Source organism: Plecotus auritus (genome assembly GCF_963455305.1).
Source record: "Plecotus auritus genome assembly, chromosome: 3".
NCBI lineage: Eukaryota > Metazoa > Chordata > Mammalia > Chiroptera > Vespertilionidae > Plecotus > Plecotus auritus.
The window spans coordinates 195,848,462-195,865,703 of record NC_137772.1 but is presented as its reverse complement, the minus strand read 5'-3'; the positions used below and the strand labels follow the sequence as shown (position 1 = coordinate 195,865,703).

Genomic DNA, 17,242 nt, shown 5'->3' with positions numbered 1-17,242 from the left:
ACCCACAACAATTCTATGAATGCGGGCATACATTATCATTTTAAAGATGAGAAAATTGAGGTACAAGCAGATTAAGTAACTTATAAACTGAATAAGTGGCAGAGATTTGAAGCCTGACAGTATGAGTGCCGTCTTTAAGGACTTGGTATTTTGCTTTCTTTAGACATGAGGCCGTCCTGAATTTGCTGTTCAGATTTCCTCTGATATATCCTGGATTGGGGACCTTGACTGACAGCCCCAACTGCATCCACTCCAGATCCACCATAGCAGCTGCTCCTGGCCTATAGACAGGCAGACATGGGTACTGGTGCCAACCCACATCTACCCAGTGGGTGATTATTTTAATGGGTAACGTTTGTTTGGGGCATCCCTGTTGCTATTCATATGAATCCCCATTAAAATGGTCACATCCAGCTGCTTATAGAATAAGGCTGCCATCTGTTTGAAACTGTTTTGGTAGGTGAAAGATCAAGAAAAGGCTCCTAAATACAGCAAAATGTTGTATGTAGTAACATTAATGTATTTAAAAGAAGTCAACAGCAAACCTCAACACACACACGAAGACATTTTTTATACTAAGAAAGGAAGCATTGTAAGATAAGATGAATTTGGGTTGGCCTTTGAAAACCTGTTTTTGTGTTCCTTTCTGTGGGCACTTATGCACCCACGTGTATGTGTTTTTCCCACTGACTGACAAGCCATGTTGAGTTGTCTCGGTCCACTGCTTTCCCCTTTTTGAGTCACTACCTGGTGCTGCTCTGTGTGTACATTTCCATGCATTTGTTCCTCATTATGAATTCTAGTTTTTTGTTAATTACATTTGACTTTCCTTTCTATATATAAAAAAAAGGCTGAGACTGAGAAATAGGCTGCAGTCTGCGGTTCTTCTTACCGCGCCCCTTCCTTCCTGCTTTCTTTGCAGTGTCTGACTGCACCTCCCCGCCTGCTCATGCTCTCACCTCGTTATCCTTCACACATTTCTTCCAACAAGCGTTTTCATATCTAGTCCTGTATTAGTGTCTGCTTCTCGGAGGATAAAACAGAAAAAAATATGAGACATGATCAGAATGCAGAATAATCTGGCCACTCAGTGTATATATTATATATATATTTCAATGTGATCATTCCATTAATTTCAGTAGGCTTAGGAATGCAGATAAGGAAAGATATGTTCTGTCTGGAGTAGATGAGTGTATAGTAAGGAAAAGTGCAAGGAAGAGATGACTTTTAGGTTGGATCCCAAAGCAATAGCTAGAATGACTGAGATAAGGGTATTTCAGAAAGAGAGAATAACATTAGTCATCAAAGACACAGGGGTATGAAAGTGTTTAGTATGTTCATTATATGAGGTTCTGCCCAGTTCTGGGAAGTTGCCTCACTGTTATCACACTTTAAAAACAACAACAACAACAAAAATAGATCAGCAAGGTATACTTTGTTCAAAACTTCAAGGGACCTCAAGTCACAGTCATCCCAAGAACAAAGGAATCCAGCCTCATCTCTCCTTTTCCACCCTCCCACATCCTCACTTCTATCTGTATTTATTGCACATAGCATGTACTAGGCACAGACGTATTGTCAGAGGAAGATCCACAAATATGCTAGGACATAAAAGGTTCTAAGAAAAACAGAAATCTACAAAAAAATCAGAGGCTTTCTTGCCCCCACTATTTGTTTCCTTTCCGAGAGACAAAAATTACATATACAAGTAAATAGAATGAGAAGCACCGATTGAGGGTAAATTATATGAGAATGAGGCCAAGCTACTGTTAATATACTCTGTGATGAGTCTCTGTGGATCCAATCCGGCTGAAACACGTAAAGGCAGGGGCATCCTTGGCAGAGACAATCCTGCATTTCCAGGGGAAAACTTGTAGCCTGACTATTTATTATAGAGGTATGCTAAGTGTTGAAAAGTTTGGAAATACAGAAACACAAATGAGAAAAGACAAACCACCCATAATTGTATGGCACAGGGCAATATATGCATGTGTGCATGTGTGTGTGTGTGTGTGTGTACATATGTGTATGCGTGTAGAATATATTTGAAAGAAAAAGGCTAACACAGCATGGAACATTTTATAAACAGCTAGAGAATTTCTTCTGCTTGATTTCTGCAATATTTTCCTTTTCTAATTCTCTGCTCTTTCTTTCTTTCCCTGATTTTTCATCTTATAATTCTCCTCTTAAATCTCCACTCATTCAACTTTGTCTTCCAACATGGTAAGGTGATCATTCCCTGGTCTCCACTACTGTCCATGCACTGGTAGCTTCCTTTACAACCGCCCTTGTAATCCCCAGGCCTATGTTTTCTAAGTAACATCTCAACTTGAATATCTCACATGTCACTCAGAGCCATCCTATCAAAAACTGAACTCAATTCATGACATGACTCTCAAACCAATTTCTGTTAAAGTTTTTTCTTGTTTTTTAGAAACTGTTGGTTAGATACTGAAGCCAGGCGGCTATTATTCTTGCCTTCTTTCTCTTTCTCACTTCTAATGTCCATTGGTCACGAAGTATGATCTTTCCTATGTGCAACCATCTCTCCCATTGTTTCATCCTCTCCAGGATGTCTGACATGGCCTTTGTAAGGGGCCCTCATCAACTCTCACCTGTACTGTTGCAGGGAGTCCTTAATTTGTCTCCTTCTGCTACACCCACCCAAGTCTACATCAAGGACTTAATAAAGATAAAAAGTGAATATAAGAATAGACTGTTTTTTCAAGAAATTTTGCAGAGCAGGAAAGATAGAAACATTTAAGAACATCAAAAGGAGACCGGGTTAAGGCAAAGTTGTTTTTTAATGTAGAGAAATTCAAAGAATATTTGTAAACAGCAAAGAAAAGAGTTGTCTTTTATTGCCTACACTGTAAGAGGGGGTAAACAGGCTAAGTTTCCCAAGAATGAGGGAGGGAATGAGATCCTCTAAAAATCCTTAGGACCTCAAGGAAAGGAACCCAGAATAGGTAAAAAATCTATAGATAAGGCCAGTAGAGAGGGACACTGAAGGAGTTTATACTTTTGAATTCTCAGTTATGTCATCTGCTAACGGTGAAAGAAAGAAGGGAAAGGGAAACCTTTGAAAAGATTGGTAAAAGCTTACGACACCTTGATCTTGAATACTGGTGAATGAAATTGAGTAGGGTTAAGCAATTATTTATCGACATGTTCACCATTGCCAACCACACTTAGCAAATGCCGGGAACAAATAGGCCCTCAGTAAACATCAGAGAGGTTAGGCACCACAGTGGTAGAAACCAGGTCTTATTCATATATCGAGCATTGTGCCTAGTCATTGCAGAAACTCAAGAGTCAAAAGTATAAATTGGTCTATAGAAAATTGCAATAAAAACATCATTAGCTACATTCTTTAAAACTGGAAACTTCTCATATTTTCCTTTCAAGTTGAACATTATCAGAAAGAAACAAAGATAATTCATGTAATCTCAGAGATTTGTTCATTAATTCTTAGAAAATATTTAAATCATTAAAAATTAGATAACCTCCTTATGCTTACTAACAGATTGTACAGTGAACATAAATGCTAGAATTATGAATCAAAGCCATAAATATTCTTCAGTTCTCAAGAATGATACCAAAATAGTCATTATATTTTAATTACCCAAGAGAGGAAACAAAATTAATTTCTTTTAGAAAACAAATAAGGGAGGCTTCTAATAAATTCTCAGTAAATATATTCTATGTCAACTTGAAGTGACCTACAGAAACAATTAGTTCTACCTTAACTCTGTCTGTGCGGCTGTTGAAAAGTCCAATTCGTCTAATGGTGCTGAGGATGGGGTCAGTGGAGTCATCCATCATGTTGTGAGTGGTCACTGGAGGCAAAGACTGTCGCTAAAGTAATGGAAGAAAATGTCAATTATGGAAAGAATTAATGTGTGACTAATGTCAACAATAGGTCATTGGCAACATGTCATACAACCTTCCTCCAGTCTTTTGAGACAACACTAATGAGGATGACTAAGTTTTGTGTGTTTCAGAGGAGGAAAATGGGTTCAAGCACTGCCTTTGTATATGGTGAACACATGCTACTTTTGTTTTTCACCTGCAGCCAAGACAGCCCTGGCTGGTTTGGCTCAGTGGATAGAGCTTTGGCCTGCGGACTGAAGGGTCCCAGGTTCTATTCCGGTCAAGGACACATGCCCTGGTTGTGGGCTCAATCCCCAGTGGGGGGAATGCAGGAGGCAGCCTGTCAAGGGATTTGCTCTCATCATTGATGTTTCTATCTCTTTCTCTCCCTCTCCCTTCCTCTCTGAAATCAATAAAAAATATATTTAAAAAAAAAGGCCAAGACATCTTGCCTGCTCTGGGATTTACTTGGAATATGAATGTTCTGAAATCTTGCCTCGAGAGGAGCTCCTCTTTTAAATCCTTTAGTGGGGCTATCCTCCCGTGTCTGATCCCTCACTATTATGACACGAGTTCGCTGTATGCCTAACACAACACTTACCTTTTCTTCTTTGCAATTATTCTACTTGTCTGAGAAACATTCACATTTTCTCTACAGTAACTCAAAATTCTATGCTTTTTGAAAAAAATTAGGTTTTTATTGTCATTGCAACATACACTGCTTTTCAATTGGATATAATGGTTCCAAATTTATTATTATTATTATTAATTATTATTAGTGCCAGGGGAGAGTGCAAACACAGTCCCTCACTACCAAAAATTATGCAGTTGAGTTTTCTACATTTGGGGAAATCACAGGGGTCAGCACACCCAGAATGCAGTGGGTGAGCCTTGCCCTGGGAAAACTCTTGGGATCATGGCATCTTCCCTGCTAAGTGAGTATCAAATAAATTTTTAAACTGGATACAAGAAAGGCCCTGTATCCAATCTCTTTTATGAACCACTCATAAAAGAGAATACAAAATTGACATTTAGGTGAATACAGAAGAATGACTTTCTAGTTCTTGAGTTTAAAAATGTCCCCAATTAGCCCATTCCAATAAATTAAAATATTGAATACATTGATTTTAACAATGGGAAGAGATAGGCACTTTTTTCTTTACTACCTGAGTTGAAAAGATGGCTCTTTTCATTATTGTTAGATCATCTCGATCCAAAATATTGTTCATATCAGGCATTTCTCCTCTGTGGGAAAAACAATGTTAATAATAAAAACAGCTGGCACTAATTCGGTGCTCCTTTGTGTCAGATACTGTTCTAAGCACTTTAAAAATAAAAGTAAACATAGTTTCCAGATGAAGCTCACAGACAAATTCCTAAAGTGTGAAGAAGTTTGATAAAAGATAGCATTGCCCCAGCCAGGAGGCTCAGATGGTTGGAGTGTTGGGGCTCATACAGGAGGTAACCAATCGTTGCTTCACACTTCAATATTCTCTCTCTCTCTCAAATCAATAAGCATATCCTCAGGTGAGGATTTTAAAAATAGCATTAAAAAATCAAAATTGATTTTTATAGCATTCATGTTCACCATCAGGGGACACTCTCATTATGTTTTGCTCATTTCTGAGTACTACATTCTAGAGTGGCCAAAACTTATCCATCTATAAGTTGATACTTTTACTGGTAAAGAGAAATGATGTTCACCTACTACCATGGGTCAAGAGACAACATAGTTTTCTCTTAAAAATCACAGAAAAAATCATGTATTTTAGTATTATTAGGTTATAATACATTTAAATTTGATTTTGTTATTTAGTCTCTATTATATCTGTAAATTACATATCTTATTTATTATTTATTAAGTAAACACATACTCAGTAATATTAATATGTTAATTAATATTCATTAATATGTTTGGTTAATAAATATATGCTGATTTAATATGTCAACATAATTAATATATTAAGTCAATATATACTTTGACTTAAAACTTCATGAACTCTTAGCTTCAGATTGGCATACTAACATTTAACAAGATTTTCATTGAATTAGAACCTATCTGCCTATATAAATATGTTCTCATTTGTAAAACCTGTTTACAAGTATTTGTCAGATGAAGGATAAAAGCAAACCTACTGATACGATGTCACACATCTTCAAAGGTTATGAATTCCTTTATATTCAGAACAACATAAATATATTATACCATTGAAACTGTTAAGTTGGAATGTGACATCCAAATGTTTGAGGTGGTAAGTGTTCCACACACCTACCTTAATAAGGCATCATAGAGTTTCTTTCCAAACTTTTCCTTCACAGAATGTGCAATGTCCCTGATTGGGAAAAAAAATCTATAAATTAAATCTTTATTCATCATGATAATGCTGTTGTTTTGTTAGTGCGTTGTTAAAATTATAGTTCTCTTTTGTATAGACTCCTCTATTATCTTCGGATTTGCCAATTTAGCTTGAGTTAAAACCTCCAGAGCTGCGGCAGCAGAACCCTGACCAGTCCACATCGCTTAACTTTTTCTTTTTCTTTCTTTTTTTTTTTTTTTGCTTGATGATATTTAGGGTAGGGCTGAGGGCTGGGAGGGGGAGTGGATGCAGGTATAGATGTAACAAGATTGGGAATGTGTTGACAATTGTGGAATATAGGCTATGGGCATATAAGAGGTCATTATACTAATTTGTTTACTTTGCCATGTTTTTATTTGCATAATAATTTTTTAAAAAATTCAACCCATCTTTAAAGAGTTCTACAGAGGCTTTATCCTTCCATGGTAGCCTATTCCAAAGTTTTTATTGTAACCCAGTTGTGCAGCCATTACATAATCTAGCATCATAGCCCAATGAGAAGAGAACCAAGTAGTATTTATGCTATAATAACCTTAAGGAAAAAATAGTTCAGGAATATATATCAGAAATCATGCACATAAAAATAATCCTTTACACTTATTGCTTGACAACATTTACAAGACATGAGATTACCAGAGCTGCTTCCGCACGGCCTGGCCTTTCAGGGTTTCCACGTTGAAGTTGTTTGTCTTGGCAGGCATAATGAAAAACACCACCACTGTGACGTCACTTTTATGCATCTAATGAGGGATCAGAACACACAACAGAGTCAATGACCAAAGATGAAATAAAACGTGTGGTGGATGGACCTTCAATTTCGAACAGTGTTTAAAAACATCTCTAGGTGAAAAGAATACTTTTTGTGATTCACAGGAAAATTGTACCCACCTTCCTAAGGCTTTTTCAGAAAATTTATTTTAAATTGGGCTTTCAGTAGATGTTTGTTGATTAAAAATTTTAAAATTCAGACAAAATATTTTCATGGCATGAATCACCTAAAATATCTAGCCATTGATATTGTTATCACAATCTTCTCTGTAGTTAAAAAAGTAATACAAATTTGAGCTAATACTACAGGGTGAAAATTCGCTCTTTAAAATTTAAGATTGGAAATTTAATGAGGATTTAGTTTTGGTTTATTCTATTTTTTCCCCTTAGTTTATATACACTGATTTACACAAATGATTATTTACATTTTTTTGTCAAATTTCTTGATCCTCATGATATTGCATTTTGGTTTTTTAACACTAAGGTAAAGAAGCAAGCATATGTTCAGCAATTTTGTTGTGGCAGGCACTGTGCTGGATGCTTTAAATCATAATTCACCCCAATCCTTGAAATCGCTGTGCGCAATAGATGTAACTCTCCTTGTTTTACTGACATCAGAAGAGAGGCATGGAGGTTCCATATAGACATCTGACCTCCTATCACAGATTATTGGCAAAGCGGAGATTAGATTGACTCTAAAATCTGTGGGATTCTTTTTTTCCTCTTCCCACAAATACCATTGGCCTAGCATCTCTCTCAGAAGGAAATGACATATCAACAGCCATGGGAATGAAAGCATAAACTCAAACCATGAACAGATGAATGCTCATATGTCCTAGAAATGACTATCTCCTGAGTGCGAGGCATTTTACCATCTAATCTGCCGCCTCTGCACTCTAGGGCCTGACAATCTATTCAAAAGTCTATGGAAATCTTAGCGATTGTAAATTGTGCTGCTATGAACATAGGGATGCGTATATCCTTTCTGATTGGTGTTTCTGGTTTCGTGGGATATATTCCTAGAAGTGGGATCACTGGGTCAAATGGGAGTTCCATTTTTAGTTTTTTGAGGAAACTCCATACTGTTTTCCACAGTGGCTGCACCAATCTGCATTCCCACCAGCAGTGCATGAGGGTTCCTTTTTCTCCACATCCTTGCCTGCACTTGTCATTTGTTGATTTGTTGATGATAGCCATTCTGACAGGTGTGAGATGGTACCACATTGTTGTTTTGATTTGCATCTCTTGGATGATTAGTGACTTTGAGCATCTTTTCATATGTCTCTTGGCCTTCTGTATGTCCTCTTTCAAAAAGTGTCTATTTAGGTTCTTTGCCCATTTTTTGATTGGATTGTTTTGTTAACTTGTATGAGTTCCCTATAAATTTTGGAGATTAAACCCTTATGGGAGATACATTAGCAAATATGTTCTGCAGTGGGCTTTCTTGTTGTTTTGCTGATGGTTTCTTTTGCTGTGCAGAAACTTTTTATTTCATAGCAGCACAATTTACAATAGCTAAGATTTGGAAACAGCCTAAGTGGCCATCAGCAGATGAATGGATTAGAAAACTGTGGTCCATCTACCCAATGGAATACTGCGCTGCTGTAAATAAGAAGGAATTCTTACCATTTGCAACAGCATGGATGGACCTGGAGAGCATTATGCTAAGTGAAATAAGCCAGTCAATGAAAGATAAACATCACATGATCTCACTCATTTGTGGAATATAATGAACATCATAAACTGATGAACAAAAATAGATACAGAGACAAAGGAGCATCGAGCAAACTGTCAAACTTCAGCAGGAAGGCAAGAGAGGGTTGGAGGGGGCAGTAAGAGATCAAACAAATGACTTGTATGCATGCATATAAGCATAACCAATGGACACAGACACTAGGGGGGTGAGGGCATGTTCTGGGAGGTGCGGGGGAGGCCAAGGAGAGGTCAATAGGGGAAAAGGAGACCTATGTTCTATTATTTGTAATACTTTAAACAATAAAAAAGAAAAAAAGCCTATGGAAGCCATAACACAGGAAACATAATGTAACATCATAGAGCTTCCTTACCCTCAACAGGAAATTGAGCCTGGATAAGGATTCTAGGAAGATGTCAGCTCCTTTGTTGGAAAACTCATACCTCCCAGCAATGAAAAAGAACAAAGTTTTTTCAAGATCAAAGTCCAGATGACTAAAACAAAACAAAACAGTTTCAAATGAAAGAAAGCACCAGCAATAAAATGTACACAGGAATCCTGTTAAAGTACAAAGGGGATGGGAAAGATAAACATGTACTGTAACAACACTGTTTTCTCTATATTAGAGATCCCTAAAATTGCACCCTAATTTTTTTTTAAGAAAGAAAAAAACATACCCATAAAAATGACCTCGAACAAATTCTTGTATCCTAGCCTTGTACATTGCATGTAGGTTTTGAAACTCATGCATTGCTGAAAATTTCTTAACATTCAAGCCATTTGGAGTAACTACATCTGAAAAAGCAAAAATAAAATAGTTATGAAAATGCTCTTTGAGAGAGGATGCCATTGTAGAAAAACAGCATGTTTAAATTTATATAAAGTTTGATTCTATTAACATCTCTAGGTTATGACTATCATAGAATTGAAAATTCATAAATGTTCACAATAAATTGTAGAAGTAGTAAATGAGGAGTACATGACCAAAATACCATTGGTACAATGACAGTAGAGTTAAAAGCAATAACGATGATTATTATAGTTTCATTGCTTACTATGTACCAGGCATGGCTCTGCATGCTTCACAATGTAACTCATTAAATCCTTGTAACAACCAATGGAGTCGGTGCTCTCATTTGCCTTTTCAGCTGCAAAAAACTTTTTTTTCTCTCTACTGTTTTATGCTTTTTGTTTGTTTGTTTGTTTGAAGCAAAATTCTCATGCTCTCTTGTCACTTGGAATTGAAAGATCAGTGACAAACGGAGGTGTAAACATTACCAGGCTTTCTCTTCAGCATGTGCTCTGCCTCTACTGCTGTTATTTCAGAGACGGTGGTGAACACATGTGCACAGTGGACTGAGGCCCGCTCCATGCAGTACCGGTGGTAAATCTGCCTTTCCCCAGCCTCTTTGTCTATGTTAAACTGTTCAAAACAAAACACAAGCACGTATACCTTTGCGTGCACTGATTTTCCCGCACAAGCAAAACAAAATCACATATTGTTCACATTGCGTTCCCCAAAAGCCGTGTGAAATTTGATGCCCACATGAAAGTAATGAAAATTTTTATTTAAACCCATTACTAAGTACAGAGCTACTTTTGCTTAAACAGGTGTTGCTTTGCCTCATTTCTGCTTCTAGACTGCTATGTAAACCCCTGAGTAAATGACATTTCCTCTTAGTTATAATCACATAGGAATCTTGATTTTCTTTGGCATTTCAATTATACTTTTACTTATCCCACATTTTATAAATACTGAGCTAATTTCTTTCCCCAAGGTCCTTATCATGTTTTGCCCACAAACAATGAAGTAAAGCTGACATTAAACTTGATGCAAAAAATTAAGTTAATTATTATTATTCCTAACTCACTGAAAGGAAGCCTGACAAAGAGAAAAGACAAATGTTTTTCCATGACAATTGTAGTCCTACCACTATATAATTTCAAGGGTGTACAGTTATTTTAATTAGATAGTGTGATAGATTATTCTGGGTATCTTAACTTAAAAATATACACACAATAAGCCAACTCCCCACAATTAAATAGCTGGCAACAGTTGCGGGCCTTTGCCATTTGGCTTAGTTACTGAATAGTATTTCTAATATAGTTGCTATGGAAGTAGCAGTGTCTAAGAGAAAAAACTATATAGTTTCTGGCCTTGTACCAGCAATGAACTTTTCATTTTAGAAGCTGTTCAACACTATGCATCAGACATTCTTCTAAGAGGACATCATATTTAATCCTCATAAACCACTGAGGTACTTATTTTGTCTTCATTTTATAGAGGGGGGGGGATCGAAACTTTTAAAGGTGAAAGAACTTGCTCAATGTCATATTCGTATCTTAGCAGAGTCCTATTGTTCCAAATCAGTCTGACTGCAAACTTGTGCTCTCACCTGCTTTTATACCATTTAGTCTCTAACTCAATCAACAAGTCAGTCCCAATAATTATTGCACCATATAGAGGAAAATACTAAAAAAATATTTATTAGATGAGTCTAAAGATTAGAACAAGATAATTCTTAGAATAGTCTCTCTTGACTGTAATATTTACAAACATCTCTCTGAAAATGTTTGAACCAGGGCTCTCTCTATATGGTATCCTTGAATCAGCAGTTTTTCTTAAAAGCTTTTTATGGCTGGTCTTATTTATTCAACCAAATCTCTCATTCAACCAATATTTGTGGAATAATTTGTTTTTCTGTTACCTTCAAATAGCCTATAACTTAGTAAGCAAATGAGTAAAAATCAGGCAGAAATGAGTAAGTGCCTGAGTAAGGTATAAGATCAGAACAGGATAGGGAAAGTATCTCATCTTATATAATAAAACTCTAATATGCAAACTGACTGAACAGCAGAACAACTGGTTGCTATGACACGACTGACCACCAGGGGGCAGATGCTCAACGCAGGAGCTGCCCCCTGGTGGTCAGTGCGCTCCCACAGTGGGAGCGCTGCTCAGCCAGAAGCCAGGCTCATGGCTGGCGAACACAGAGGCGGTGGCAGGAGCCTCTCCTGCCTCCACTGCAAATGGGCAGTAAGGAGCCAGGGGTCCTGGACTGCAAGAGCCCTGGGCTGTGGGGACCGGGCCTAAGCTGGCAGGCGGACATCCCCTGAGGGGTCCCAGACTGCAAGAGGGAACAGGCCAGGCTGAGGGACCCCTCCTCAAGTGCAGGAATTTTATGCATCAGGCCTCTAGTACTAAATAAGTGTTCATATTGTCAGCATCACCTCTAGAATGTAAGATTTTCAAGGATAAGAACCATGAGTTATGCATAAAATAGCATTTGGACTAGGACATGAAAGTTTAATTTGGGGAAAGATTATTTTAGGCTGAAATATTAACTGCCTTAACGAACAAGTATATAAAGTCAAATGAAATGTGCAGAAAATAGCAAAATGTCTGGTCTGACTTTGGCATTGGGTGTAGAATGTAGGAGACATAGTAGGGCGACATCCTGGGAGGATATAATAGTGACAGTTCCCAGAATTCCCTGAAGACAAGGCTAGGAATTTAGCCTTTTCCTGTATACAATAGAAAGACTGAATGGGCTTGTTTAGAGATATGGTAAAGACACAACTTATGTTTAAGAAAAATAACTCTGGAAAAGTATGTTTCCTATCTCACTGAGCTTTTGTAAAGAGCAAATGAAGTAACAAATCAAATATATATAAAATTGCCTCACACATAAAAAATGCTCAAGAACTTTAACTATTTTTATTATTTATTGTTGTTGATTATAATATGGTTTCATGTGTGGGGCAGCATTTAATATTTAGAGGTGTAGAGACGGGGTGATAGGTTTTCTATGTGAGTAAACCAAGTACACAAAGATGAATGTCTAGGTGAAGACAGGCACTTGTGTATGTTTCTGTCTTTTCCTGGCCCCTTATCTTTTAGGCCTGTAGTATGTATGCCTGGTCACCCGTGGCTTCATAGCAACCTTATCTATTCACACATGCTGTCTACTTTCCCCCATATTCATGACAGCATGTTAAAATCTCTGTCTGGTCATTCCAACGTCTAAAACATATCTGGGCCTGGTTCCTTTGACAGTGGAACTTCCTTCCCTGGGTTTTCCTGTATCTCATAGCCTTTTGTTGTATTCTGGATAATGTGTATAAAAGAACAAAGAATGAGGTATAAGGTTACAGTGGAGGGTAACCTTATCATTGAAGTTCACTAATTCAAAACTTGGTCAGAAAAGAGAGTTAAAATCCATGAGACAATTGTGTATGGCTTCCTTCACAATTTTCTAATCCCAAACAGCAATGTCCTCGTTTCCATCAAGGAAACTCTGTTACTATTAAAAAAAAGAGAAGCCAAAACCTTAAAAAAACTTTTTTAAAAAGCATTAGTTGTCTAGCTATTTTATTTTATTGAATTTATTGAGGTGACATTGATTAATAAAATTATATAGGTTTCAGGTGTGTAATTCTATAATACATCATCTGTAAGTTATATTGTGTGTTTACCATTTTAAGTCAACCTCCTACCATCACCACTTATCCTCCTTTTACTCTCTCCGACCTCCCCCCACTCCCTCTTAGTTATCTAGCTATTTTATTGGAGGGAAAAGTTGACTGGACTAATAAGAATAAATTTAAAAATACCTTGAAGAGTCTCAGAAATTCATATGCTGGCTAGAAATGGTTGGAATGCTATTTCAGCTAATACATTTAACTAAAAACTTAAACCAACTTCAGGTCTTTGTGAATTGGCTAGTAACAAAAAATGTTTTCAGTTAGCAATTATTATTTGAGTCAGTAGTTTCATCTTTCTGCTCTTAGAGAAGTTGAATACTTTTATTTTTATTCTCATTTCCCCACTCCTACCCCATGTTCATCTGCCTGAGCCAGAAGTTACTGAGGCAGATCTTGGGTCTTGTTTCAAAGACTAAATTCTGACTCATTTCTTATGTTGAACTTTTAAAAACTTTCCATGTATGTAATTTGGTATTCTTTTTATGTATCACCCAAATTCTAAACCAAATGTGAGCACGGGGAGAGGGTCTACTATGGAAAATGATTATAGGGTGTGTGTTTTTTCTGTAAGAAATGGTTATGAGTTTAACTCAAAATCTAGTTCTTGACTACTTGTTATTTACCAGTCACTCTGCTGGGCAGGGCATTTTACTAGAACAATGGGCTGGGGTCTTACTTCAACCAGTGAGGGGCTTTAAGTTGGGGAATATATAATCCTATTTGAAGACAGTATGATATAAATACTGACTTTTATCAAGAGGATAAAGTTGTAATATATAACTACATACTACTACCATACATTTGTTCCTTAAAAAAAATAATAGCTGAAGTATATTATTAATTGTTTTCCTTAATCCTATCTAATAATGTGCAAATTGACCGTACCTCCACAAGCCATGCCCACCAGCCAACCAGGAGCAAGTATGCAAATTAACCCAACCAAGATGGCTATGGCCACGGAGCTGCAGCAAGCAGGAGGCTTGGGTTTCCCCGGCAATGGAGGAAGCCAAGCTTCCCTGCCACCCTGGATGGGCCAGGTCTACACTCAAGGCTACAAAGTTTCAATTATAGAAGATAAATAAATCCCAACAAAAATGGCTGTGGCCACGGAGTGAGCAGGAGGCTTGGCTCCGCTCAAGGCTACAGAGTTTCAATTATAGAAGATAAAAAAAAACCCAGATACCAGGGCCTCCGCTTGGGTCACCGAGGGGCGTGGCCAGCCTGCAAACCACCACAGGCTCCTCTCCCAGGCCGACCCACACCCCAAGGGAACCCCCACCCTGATCTGGGACACCCTTCAGGGCAAACCAGCTGGCCCCCACCCATGCACCAGGCCTCTATCCTATCTAATAAAAGAGTAATATGCAAATTGACCATCACTCCAACACACAAGATGGCTGCCCCCATGTGGTCAAAGATGGCTGCCCCCATGTGGACACAAGGTGGCCGCCACAAGATGGCCAGCAAGGGAGGGCAGTTGGGAGGGACCAGGTCTGCAAGGGAGGGCAGTTGTGGGCAATCAGGCCAGCAGGGGAGGGCAGTTAGGGGTGACCAGGCCAGCAGAGGAGGGAAGTTGGGGGCAACCAGGCCTGCAGGGAAGGGCAGTTGGGGGGGACCCAGGCCTGCAGGCGAGGGCAGTTAGGGGTGACCAGGCCTGCAGGGGGGGGGGGGGCAGTTAGGGGCAATCAGGCTGGCAGGGGAGCAGTTAGGCATCAATCAGACTGTCAGGGGAGTGCTTAGGGGGTGATCAGGCTGGCAGGCAGAAGCAGTTAGGGGCAATCAGGAAGGCAAGCATGCAAGCAGTTGGGAGCCAGCAGTCCTGGATTGTGAGAGGGATGTCCTACTCCCCGTTTAGGCCCGATCCTACCTGGTAGGATCGGGCCTAAACGGGGAGTAGGACATCCCTTGAGGTGTCCCAGATTGGACAGGGTGCAGGCTGGGCTGAGGGACACACACCCCCTTGTGCACAAATTTCATGCACTGGGCCTCTAGTTACTCTATAATGCTCTTAAGAATTCTGCAGTAAAATATTTGATACACCTCTCTAATATTTTCTCTTTCACAAAAATCAAAGTCTTCCCTTCTCCAGGAAACATGGTTGGTGAGCTTACCACAGATCACTGGTTTGCCCTTATTAGTCCACCAATATCATATGCCATTAAAAAAGTTCCCAGCTCTCCTGACTTTCTGAATCCTGTGGTGACTTTATTTTAAATGTACATCGTATGTTTACAATTAGAGACCTTTAGAGTAGGTTGACCTTTTTATAGGTCAACTCCCTTTAGAACCATTCATTGCTTTGCAAATGTTATAGTTTGTCAGAAAAAAACTTTTCTGCATTCAATGACAAAGTGTCTTTGAGATAGTAGTATAACTTTTCACAACCATTATCTAAATATTATTTACGTACTAGAGGCCCGGTGCACGAGATTTGTGCACTGGCGGGGAGTGGTTCTCTCAGCCTGGCCTGCGTCCTCTTGCAGTCCAGGACCCCTCGGGGGATGAAGCCAGCAGTCAGATATCCTCTCGCAGTCCAGGGCTCTCTCAGTCTGGGACCCCTCACTCCTTATCACCCGCCTGCAGCGGAGGCAAGAGAGACTCCCACCACCACTGCTGCTGTGCTCACCAGCCATGAGCCAGGCTTCTGGCTGAGCAGTGCTCCCCTTGTGGGAGCACACTGACCACCAGGGGACAGCTCCTGTATTGAGTGTCTGCCCCCTGGTGGCCAGTGCGCCTCATAGCGACCGGTCGTTCTGCTGTTCAGTCAATTTGCATGTTACACTTTTATTATATAGGATTAGACACACACACACACACACACACACTATTTCATAGAATCCTAGCACTTTTTTAAAACTGGAAAGTCTTTAGAAATCAACTTTCCAATGTACTCATTTTCCTGACAGTAAAACAGAACCTCTAAAATAGTAAATTGATTTGATTGGCAATATAGAAACCAAATCTACAAAACCCCTGACTTAGTGGTATGCACATGCTTTGTTGATATTATTGGCATATGATGTAAAAGACACATTTTAATCTGATTTACTGGTAACTGATGGGAAATAGAAGGAAGAAGTCAAAACAATGACCTTGGGTCATAGAATCGGGCAGTCTTCTCAAATGAGCAGACATAACTGGTCACCAAGGATCCACATCCCTGTTTTTAATATCTTCCGTCTTTTTTGACCTTGACAAAAACCCCACCTATGCATTGCAGAGTTACAGGAGAAATCTGACCATTTATTCACTTGGGGGATAGAGGAAGTAAGGCTCACGGTGCAAGCTGTATGTCTAGAATCCTGGTTCTCTACCTGCCACTCAGAGCTGTGTGTGATACAGGATCCTCGCAGCATTTCCCAAGCTCCAAGGTAGACAGGAGACCAACCTGTGCCCGCAGTCTTACCCCCCACCCCCACTCCTTTGAATCTTGGATCTATTGCTCCAAAGTAGACACACACTGCCTCTCTGAACAAACCCTATGAGTCTCTGTCAAAGGGGCGGCTTTGTCATGCATATTGATTAGTTAAAAGGGCATTGCTGCCATCTCACTGGCAGATGAAATGTCAAGATCAATACTTCTCATCCTTCAGCTTCCAGGATCAGAAAAAAGGTGGTGAGGGGGAAGGTAGTAGGACTATTTACTGACTATTTACCTTATCAAGATGGTTGTAGAAATCAATATTTGCCGCGCAGAGATACCTCCCAAGTAGTGTGGCGTGAGTGGTAAAAATTGTAGCGATAGGAAGGTTCCGGGCTCGAGAAAGGATCAGTCCAGTTCCGGCCTGCCATTCGTGGAATTGGGCAATGACATGTTTACCGTCTGCATGGTCTGTCACCTACATCAGGAGGGAAGCATTTAGAAAAGCTGTCGGTGAAAGTGAATCTTGCTCATGGCCCACAGCATCAGGAAAGTTATCGTGCCTGTAAAGTTTCAGCTCAATTTGAAAGGATCTAACTGTGAAGCATGCAGATTTAGCAGGAGTGTTTTATAGGATTCAGTGGCATAAAGCCCAGCGGTCCTCACACTTAGCCTACCTACCTCAGGTCACCTGGAAGGCTTGTT

The 17,242-nt window shown here is 39.1% G+C and overlaps 1 protein-coding gene across 4 annotated transcripts in view; it reads right to left on the bottom strand.

The window, feature by feature from the left end:
* GYS2 (glycogen synthase 2) overlaps positions 1-17,242 on the bottom strand; it is a 46,889-nt gene that overhangs the window by 17,022 nt on the left and 12,625 nt on the right. For all 4 annotated transcript variants that reach the window (XM_080661329.1, XM_080661330.1, XM_080661331.1 and 1 more), the window contains 8 exons: positions 16,833-17,015; positions 9,970-10,114; positions 9,369-9,486; positions 9,065-9,185; positions 6,864-6,970; positions 6,147-6,206; positions 5,040-5,118; positions 3,745-3,858 (listed from right to left, as the gene is read on the bottom strand). In XM_080661329.1, the coding sequence (XP_080517455.1) occupies positions 3,745-3,858; positions 5,040-5,118; positions 6,147-6,206; positions 6,864-6,970; positions 9,065-9,185; positions 9,369-9,486; positions 9,970-10,114; positions 16,833-17,015 (927 nt within the window). The remainder of the gene's footprint in view (positions 1-3,744; positions 3,859-5,039; positions 5,119-6,146; positions 6,207-6,863; positions 6,971-9,064; positions 9,186-9,368; positions 9,487-9,969; positions 10,115-16,832; positions 17,016-17,242) is intronic.